Raw genomic sequence first — 9699 nt, 5'->3', positions numbered from 1 at the left:
CTAGTTGGTTTATTCTACAATGTTAACCGATAGGGAATAATTTATTTCCTTGATGAATAGTTTTAAATAGCAAAGCTGTTCAGTATGCTCTCAAATGTTCACTTATCTTTACTCTGCACTATGCAGTGTAACTTCTTATATATATATATATATATATATATATATATATATAAAATTAACAGTGCAAAAACAAAATTAGTGATGTGCAAAACCTTTTAATTTTCTGTATGTATTGCAATGATGTTATTTCATATTTTAAAACTCAAGAATGTATACACTGATGTAATTATATCTGGTTGTGTTAAAAGACCATTTGTGAGATTCAAATGTGAAAATAGATTCAATTACCTTCCAAGGAAAATTGTTTTCAGTTGTTATGGGGATTGTGAAATACTTTAGCATATCGATATATACTAAAGGAATATATCAGAAAAAATTAAGACAGGTAGTGGTCAAAAAAGACTCATCAAGTTATAGAGACATCATATCAAGCCTTTATCAATGGAGTTAATTTTACATAAGCTCTTAATAAATAAATTGAAAGTGAATTCAAAACCAGAAATCATCTCCTCCGCTGCTCCTAGTACTTGCCCTTTCTCTACCTTTTAATCGAAGCATCTCCATGATACTTCGAGCGTAGACATCTCTCAAGTTAACACTGATATATGAGTCAGTGGCTATATTCTTGGTAAGCTTCTTCAGAGCTTCACGCTGTCTCACCGCTGCTTCCCTGAGTTTCAGGGTGAAGTAGCAAGCAGAGAAGCGGTCGTTAATAATAGCAATAGGCAAGGCCAAGACAAGGATTCCAGATAATATACACATGAAAGCCACGATTTTGCCCGTCGTGGTGTCTGGTCTAATGTCCCCATATCCCACAGTAGTCATGGATGTTGTGGCCCACCACCATGCACAAGGGACACTTGTGAAGGTTGTATCAGGAATGCTTTGCTCAGCAAAATACTCCACAGTTGAAAATATAGAAATTCCCACAGACAGAAATAGGAGCAGTAGGCCGACCTCTTCATAACACTGGGTAATAGTCATTCCAAGTGAACGTAAACCTGTAACAGAACAATTGCTATTAGTCATTGGCAGTCCTCTCCTCTCCTTCCCTCTTTTTCCCTCCCTCCCTGCATAAACATGAATTACACACTTACTATGTTCCCAGCACTGGGCAAGGTTCTGAGGCTACAAGATGATCAAGTCAACCTCCCTGTCTTTTGGAAGAGCAAAGTCTAGTTGATGGGGCCAGGTGGAGGATAGGCAGAAAGATAGATTCATTCGTTTACTTAAGTATTTATTAAGCACTTAATATTCAAACACACACAAAACCACATATATGTATATGATTATATGAAGAAGAACATGACACCAGGAACAGAGGAAGACTAATTAACAACCTGTGAAATGCTTTAACACAACCTCCCTTGCCAAATGTGAAAAGGATTTGAAGCACTTACTGATGGAGATAAAAAATTATAGCCTTCAGTGGGGATTACACCTCAACATAAAGAAAACAAAAAATCTCACAACTAGACCAGTAAGCAACATCATGATAAGTGGAGAAAGGATTGAAGCTGTCAAGTATTTCATTTTACTTGGATCCACAATCAACACCCATTGAAGCAGCAGTAAGAAATCAAATGACATATTGTTCTGGGCAAATCTTCTGCAAAAGACCTCTTTAAAGTTAAAAAGCAAAAGTTGTCACTTTGAAGACTAAGATTGCCTGACCCAAGCAGCATTCTTTTTAATTGTTTCATGTGTATGCAAAAGCTGAACAATGAACAAGGAAAACCAAAGAAGAATTGATGCATTTTAATTATGGCATTGGAGAAGAATCTTGAACATGTCATGGACTGCCAAAAGAATGAACAAATCCATGTTGGAAGACGTACAGCCAGAATGCGCCTTAGAAGTGAGGATGGTGAGACTTTGTCTCATGAACTTTGGACATGTTATCTGGAGGTATCAGTCCCTGGAGGACATCATACTTACTAAAGTAGAGGTCAATGAAAAGAAAGAGATGGATTGACACAGTGGCTGCAACAATGGGCTGAAAGATAGCAATGATTGTAAGGACGGCACAGGACCAGGCAGTGTTCCTTGTATTATACACAGGGGTCGCTGTGAGTTGGAACTGACTCAATGGCACCTAACTACATACATACATAGATACAGATATATATATATATATATATATATATACACATACATTGTTGTTGTTATGTGCCGTTGAATCGGACCTGACTCATAGTGACCACTCCTTGGGTTTCTGAGGCAGTATCACTACGGAAGTAGATTGCCCCATCTTCCTTCCAAGGAGTGGCTGGTGGGTTTGAACCACCAGCCTTCTGGTTAGCAGTCAAGTGCTTTAGGCATGCTTTAGGCACTATGCTACCAGAGCTCCTATATACATACATACATATATATATATATGCTAATGGTTAGGAGCATGCAGAGAGCGTGTTATATGAGTGGACTTTAACCTAAACAATGGGAGACCTTTGCAACATTGCACTAGGCGGGGTCACTTGGCCAGACCTGCGTTTCATTGTCGCTCTAACAACTCTTTCTAATGCCAGTCTTATGGTTGTTGTTGTTGTTGTTACGTGCCGTCGAGTCGGCCCCGACTCATAGCGACCCCTCCTTAGGTTTCCGAGGCAGTATCACTACGGAAGTAGGATTGCCCAACCTTCCTTCCGGTCTGTTTCTCTCACCTTTCTGACAAAGTTTAACACAATTAAAAGTCTCATTGTTTGAAAACCAGAGGACATAAAGGGTGCATACTACGGAGATGAAGTGAAATCAGTATAAGCAATTTATCAGTGGCATGCTGAAATGAGACCATCATATGTACAACTGGAGGTTGTTCTCAGAGGTGTATCAAGAGGAGGCATTCCTGAACTCCCATGACATCACTGGAGTTCAAATTCTTAATATCAAAGCATAGAAAAACATCTTCCTAACTCTGGGGAATTTCTAATTTCCTCTCTGGTGTCATAGTGTCTAAGGCATTTGACTGCTAACCAGAAGGCTGGTGGTTCAAACATACCACTCACTCCTCAGAAGGAAGATTGGGCAATCTATTTCTGTAGAGATACACCTGGGAAACCCAAGGAGAGGTCGCTATGAGTTGCAAACGACTGCACAGCAGTGAGTTTTTTTTTTTTTTTTTTGTATAATGAAGTACAATGAAGAGATAAGCCTGAATACAGAATATTCCACTGTTATAAAGAGGTAAAGGGGAGTGGAGCCACCTAGGGCACTCACTCAATTCAGAGGCATTGCTGGATTTCCCCTTGCTGGTTCTGAGGATTCACTGTGCTCCTGGGAGACATATCCATGATAATCTAACCTGTGAAGAGATGAAGCAAGCCTCCTAAGGGGAGTAAGAGGAGCCATTATAGGACTAGATTTTGAATGAATAAGATCTCTCCCTTGACACCAGAAAGATGCTTCTAAAAGTTTATCCAGAGTTTGAGGTCATGTCAACAGGATTTAACAATGAAATTTTCTCAGAAGTCCAAAGAAAGGCCTCTTAGGATCAGTCTTTACTTTTATTTACTCACTAAAGACTATTTGAAATACATTAAAATACTGTTTGTGCTCTCATTTTGTATTTTGCTTTTCAGAATTGAGATATTCTTGAATTACTGACCAGCTATTTTTAAAGATCAATGGGTATTAATTTTGAGGTTCAACCTCAAAAGAATACATTTTAATATACCTTTTAGAAAACAGACCTTAGTGTGTATATATTGAATTGCATTTCTTAAAGTAACACTATATGAGAAAAAAAATCATAACATTTGTCAGAGAGGACTGTATTCATTTCATAATGAAATGTTCTAAGCAATTTTGTGAAGAAACACAAAACCTGTATTCTGAATTTCTAGCATATTACACCTCAAGGCAATATCACCTTCAAGGCAATCATAAGAAATTGATTTAATTATTATGTCATTTTACAGGTGAGTAGAGTGAGATAGACAAGTCATATTTCCGTACAAAGCTATGGAACTAGGCTGTAAACCTAGACTGTATGGCCTGCTATTATCCTCTGAAATGCTATTCCATCTACAACAGCTCCCACTTTTCTTTATACAATTAATATATAGAGAGATACATCATCTATGTCTCTGTTTGCTAAATGTTATGCTATAATTGTCATATAGGTATATAACTGAGCTGCTCTTACCTTTCAATAAATTAAGGCTTTATTAATACTTCCCTTATACTTGCTTTAGAACTGAGAAAACCTTGAAAAGAGGTGACATTGTGGAAATTACTATTATTTTCTTTTTCCTTTCTTTCAGGGAAAAAAAATGTAGTCTTTTCTGGCTGTTTTTAAATTGAATTCTGTGAAGAGTTTATAAATACTTGGAGAAAGCATCCCATTATGTATGTCAGAAAACAAAGAGTGTTACTTCTAAAAGTTGTTGGAAACCCCATTATCAAATCCGTGCTATGTGAGACTAGCTAGGAAAATACACTACCAAAATTCTATTAGGATAAGTCCTCATTACCTCAGAGATTGGGGCATTACTGACATTAATTTCTCCCTATATTTATAGGGAGAAGAAACAAGCATCAACTTCTTTTAAGCAGCCAATAAGGCAAGTATTAAAGGAAAGATGGGGAATAAGAATCTCTAGCCAACTCAATTCTATTACCATTTATTTACATTAATATGTCTCACATTAATATGACATCTTAGTGTGGTCTACCACTTACCTTCAAAATCACTTAAGCAATTGTTAAAGTGTATGCTCCTGGGCCCAACCCCAAATACTAAATGCAACTCTCTGGTAATTAGAATTTAGAGTCTGCTTTTTAACACGTTGGACAGGAAATTCTTAATTTCATTATGATCTGCCCAATCATAGTTTATGTATCTGTACTTCAGAATGTCCAATAGTTCCAGGGCCTCACTGACAACCACTGTCTTTGGGAAGGTAAGGGTCATCTTTAATGGATCTGAGTGATTTCCCCTGAAATTGACTATACTTTGCATGTATAAGTGTGTGTGTTGGTGAAGGTTCTTCTGGGAGAGAGTTCATCACAATTTCAAAGCCACGATGACATACAAAGAAGTTAAGCAATTCCCGTTACCATTTAATGCCCATGCATTGCAGAGGAGGTACAGGAAAAATCTTCAGACACCAGATTAAATTACTGTCTTCTGCTTTCTTCTAAAGCAGAATATTTCTGTTATATCTGTAAAACTTCTGGAAAGGCCACAGTAGCAGGTCATTTTCTGCATAGCCAGGGAAGCCACTGGAAGACTGGCTTTCCCTTCTATAAAAGGAAAATGTGTGCAAATACTTTTCCGGACACAGATGATAAACTATGTCCTTATATATCATATGTAATTTATAGATACCTTTTAATAAATTGTGCATGTTTTATCTAGAACCATTTGGAGACAGAATGTCTTTAGTTTCTGTGTATCTTTCAGGCACTGGATTCCAATAAATTCAGGGTAACCAATGGCCAAATCATGTCTGAATGTCTAAGGGCAATAAGGAATGTGAGAGACACCTTTTCCTCTGTAGCTGTGATAACAACCTCAAGGTTTTGTTGCCAGCACCGCTGCAGAGGTATGGTTGGGTGATGTGTGGGTGTGGTCATTTTGAATATAAATTCGGAGTTGCTTCCCTTGTACTGTGGTCAAAGTACCGGTGCTTATAAACAATGGGGAATGACAAAGCGCCAAGGAGGCTGAATACCTGTGGAATGTCTGCCGAGCTTTAACATGCGGAGGGCTCTGAGCAGCCTCAGAACCTGGACTATGCGCCCCACGTTTTCCAGCTCCTGGGTGGTCTGGCTTCCGCTCAGGCTCTCCACCAGAAGGGTGATGTAGAAGGGCAAGATGGCAAGGAGGTCTATGATGTTGGGCACTTTTCTCAGGAAGCGGCACCTGTCCCGCACACACAGGAAGCGCAGGACAAACTCCCCGGTGAACCAGCTAATGCACACGTACTCCAGGATTTCCAGTAATTGCAAGTCCAGCCAGCTTAGCTCAGACGACATCAGGGCCATGTTGATGATGGACACTACTACAAAGATGATGGAGATGACCCCAAAGATGCGGGCAGCCGTGGAAGACCCAGGTTTCTCCAGGATATTCCAGAGCTTCTGGCGCACAGTAGGACAAGGTCCTTGGGAGAAGTCCTGTTCGCTCTCATGCTGACTCTCTTGGTCTTCTGTGTCCTTCTTAAAGTCTAAAGTTTCACTCAGCTCCTTTCTCCTGAAGTATCTTTTAGAGAAGACAATTCAGTGATTAGTCTAACTTTTAAAAAATTGAGAATACAGAAATAGAATGGAATTGAGCTTAGTAATGAGTCTCCATTCAGTGAAATGCCCAATCGTATTTTACCCAGGCTGTCTCCTGTTCACAGTATTCAACATTTCTCATTTAGGATTATAGTTATAGAAAAAGGAAACCACAATACTTTCTACCTACAATTTAGACATAGCAAAACTCCTTTGGATTACTGTATATTATTAAACAATTTTCTTGTAAGAAGAATAGGTGTTTGCAGTATAGAACTTTTTAAAAAAAAAAAATGTAAAGAAAAGGTATTCATGAAGAAATAGTAGTAATAGTAAACATAAACTTTCACAGTCAAAGGACCATCCTTCTGTCTTGCGTATTTGAACTAGTTCTCTATCCAAGTCTTTCAAAGTTAACAGATGAGTCTTGATCAGTGATAATTCCCCACCCCAAACCTGCATTCCAAGACAAACATCTTTTTGAGCACTGCTTTACTGATTCATTCATTCAATTACCAATGTTTAGTGTGGGCCTGACCTCCCTTGCCGTGTATATGAATTTGCTCTTCACCAACTCTAAAACAAGGCACAAAAAGTTCCACTCAAAAGTTGTCTTTGACGCTTTGCAACTCCCCTCCCTTCCCCTTGTCCAGCCTAGAAGTGGCCACACCTATTCATAGGCCCGAGTTCAAAGATGTTTGTTTCAACCCGCTGAGCTTTACCACCGCCTCCCCGCCCCCAGTGCGCCCACCTCCCCGCCCGCCTCCGCGGGCCTCGCGGGTACCTGTCCCTGCAGCACGAGTCGATGCTGAGCTCGTCGATGCCCCAGTACTGGATCTCCTGGAGGAAGGAGATCGCGCACAGCTGCTCCATGACGTGCAGGCGGCCGGTTCGGTAGTAGTGCAGGACGTAGCGGAACGCCTGCGAGCTGCGGTCGAAGAAGTACTCGTTGTCCACCGGGTTGGCGTCATCGCAGAAGTCCAGGGGGCTGGGCACGGCGGCCAGGGCCCCCCGGCGGCGGCAGGAGGCCACCACCACCGCTAGCTTGCCCAGGCGCGTGTGCGGGAAGCAGGACAGCGCCTGCTGCGAGAGCACGAAGCGGCTGCCGCCCACGTTAACGGTGAAGCAGTCCCCGAGCGCCAAGGGTTCCCCTTCGCCCTCGCTGCAGAAGACGCTAGACTCCAGCGAGTCTAGGGAGTCGCTGTCCAGCGACGAGTCCGGCGGCTCCCGACCGCAGAGAGGCAGATCCATCCCGGTGGCCGCTGCCTGAGGGCACCACAAAGTTGAGAGCGCGCCGGGGCCGGGGTCCCGCGCGGGCGGTGGCGCAGCCTCGGGCGGCAGCCGGGGTTTCCCGGGATGGAAAGTTGGCGGGTGCTTCCCACCGGCTTCCTCCTCCTCTTCCCACCCCCCGCGCTCGCTTCCCCCTTGCCCCTTGGGGTCTGGGAGAGCCCTGCGGCCAAGTGCAGGGGCGGCGCGCAGAGGAGGCGCGCAGGTGTGGTCCCAGCCCAGGCCAGCCCCGGGGCGCGCTGCGGGTCGCCGCCAGCCCGGGAGCCCTACGGATTGGATGCCGAGCTACTGGGGGGAAGGGGAGGAGGCGTCGAGACTGGAGAAGGGGGCGCAGGATGACACTAAGCGGAATGCCAGGAAGGGGGTTGGCGAGACTCACCCCAGCCCTCAGGAACCCCAACCGAAAAGTTCTGAAAACACAGGAGATGGTAACCGGGTCTGAGTCCCTTCCGACTCGAGGCTATGCATTTCTCCCTTTTTCTCCGCCGCGACTTGTTCTAACTCCCGGGAGCGGTTCGGTGGGGGCGTGCGCACGTGGGGGAGGGTGCTTCGGCGAGGGGAAGCATCTCCTCTTTTGCTCCAGTTCACTCGCTTTCTAGGGTGTCAATCACTCTCCATCTTCCCCTCCATCCTCCCTCAGGCTGTGACCCCGTGACTGAGATTAAAGATCATTAACCACTGCCCTTGGGAGCTCTGGTAGCATAGTGGCTAAGACACTTGCCTGCTAACCAGACGGCTGGCGGTTCAAACCCACCAGCCACTCCTCGGAAGGAAGGTTGGGCAATCCTACTTCCGTAGTGATACTGCCTCGGAAACCCAAGGAGGGGTCGCTATGAGTCGGGGCCGACTCGACGGCACATAACAACAACAACAACAACAACCACTGCCCTTGGTTGAAGTCCCAGGGAATCACTGATTTGGGGTCACCACTGCCGGCCCCCACCCCGCTTGGTGCCCACCACGCTAAGGCACTTTGCGACCTCCGCTCCAGCCATTTCTGCGCCTACAAGTTTCCGGGGCAGCGTGCGTTCTGGGCGCGTTCTCGGGCACACAGCACAGCTCTCAATTTAGAAGGGGAGGCAACTAGGCAAGGATAGAACAGGCGTGGGTTGGGGCAGGGGTTTAAATAGGAACGGCGCCTCGGTAAAGGAGGAAACCGAGTGCCCGCGCCCAAGGGAACCTCCAAGTGTGCCCCCCCGGGTCCCTTGGAGCCGCGCCCCCGCCCACCTGTTGGGTACCGAGGTGGGGGCTGAGCTGGGCAAGGCCGCTCACCTGAGGCTCTCTGGCACATCTGGGCTGCGCTCAGCCGCCGCCGTGGGTCACAAAGGCTTCCTTGGATCCTCCCGGTCCCGGTCTTGTCCGCAGTGGTGGAGAGGTCGGACTCGGCAGGTCTAGAGCTCGCGGCTGGGTTCCCTGGAGCGCTAGCTGCCGAGCCTCGCCTGCAGCCGGCCTGGCTCCCGGGCTCCAGCTGAGCGCGGCCGCCCCCGCCCTCGCTCGCGCGGAGCCACCCGCCTCGCGGTTCCCAGCAACAGCAGTGGGGCGTGGCAGGAGCCGAGGGAAGTGAGGCCGGGGGAGGAAGTGAGGCACTCGGCGACACTGCATGTTATATTCATCCTGAAGACACTTCAAGAACTGCTGTATTTAGTGCCTGTTTCCTGGAATCTGCATCCTCACAGATGCTCAAGAGCAGAGTTTAACAATTGGAGAAGTCTGGCAAACTACCGAAAAAAACCCAACTCACTGCCCTCCAGTCGGTCCAGACTCACAGCGACCCCTCCTTGGGTTTCAGAAGCGATATCTCTACGGAAGTAGATTGTCCAAACTAGAGTGCTCTATCTTCTTTCCCAGGAGTGGCTGGTGAGTTTCAACCGCCAGCCTTCTGGTTAGCAGTCAAAATGCCTTAGGCACTACACCACCAGAGCTCCTAAACCCAGAGTTAGAAAACTTCTTATTAAGAACTTTGAGTAGCATACATTCAAGGTTTTCTCTTTTCCAGCAAGCATCTTGGAATCCTGTTTTTCAAAAGTCTTAGCAAGATAGAACGAACATCACTCCTCTCCTTTGTTTTCTATTGAGTTTGAAAACATATATATATAAAGAGACTAGCTTTTTAAGACTTTAAAGATGTCTTTT

General features: G+C 45.0%; 1 protein-coding gene across 1 annotated transcript; it reads right to left on the bottom strand.

Annotated features, from left to right (window-relative positions):
- Positions 1–549: 549 nt before the first annotated feature.
- KCNV1 (potassium voltage-gated channel modifier subfamily V member 1) lies at positions 550–7709 on the bottom strand. The gene is made up of 3 exons (XM_007934756.2): positions 7064–7709; positions 5733–6262; positions 550–1061 (listed from the first exon to the last, which is right to left on the bottom strand). The coding sequence occupies exons 1-3, from the start codon at positions 7528–7530 to the stop codon at positions 550–552; spliced, it is 1509 nt and encodes a 502-aa protein (XP_007932947.1). The 5' UTR covers positions 7531–7709.
- Positions 7710–9699: the final 1990 nt, after the last annotated feature.

Source organism: Orycteropus afer, unplaced genomic scaffold (assembly GCF_000298275.1).
Source record: "Orycteropus afer afer isolate SDZICR_OR568_19922 unplaced genomic scaffold, OryAfe1.0 scaffold00021, whole genome shotgun sequence".
NCBI lineage: Eukaryota > Metazoa > Chordata > Mammalia > Tubulidentata > Orycteropodidae > Orycteropus > Orycteropus afer.
Note: the sequence above shows the minus strand (reverse complement) of the source record. Positions and strands in the feature narration are given on the sequence as shown.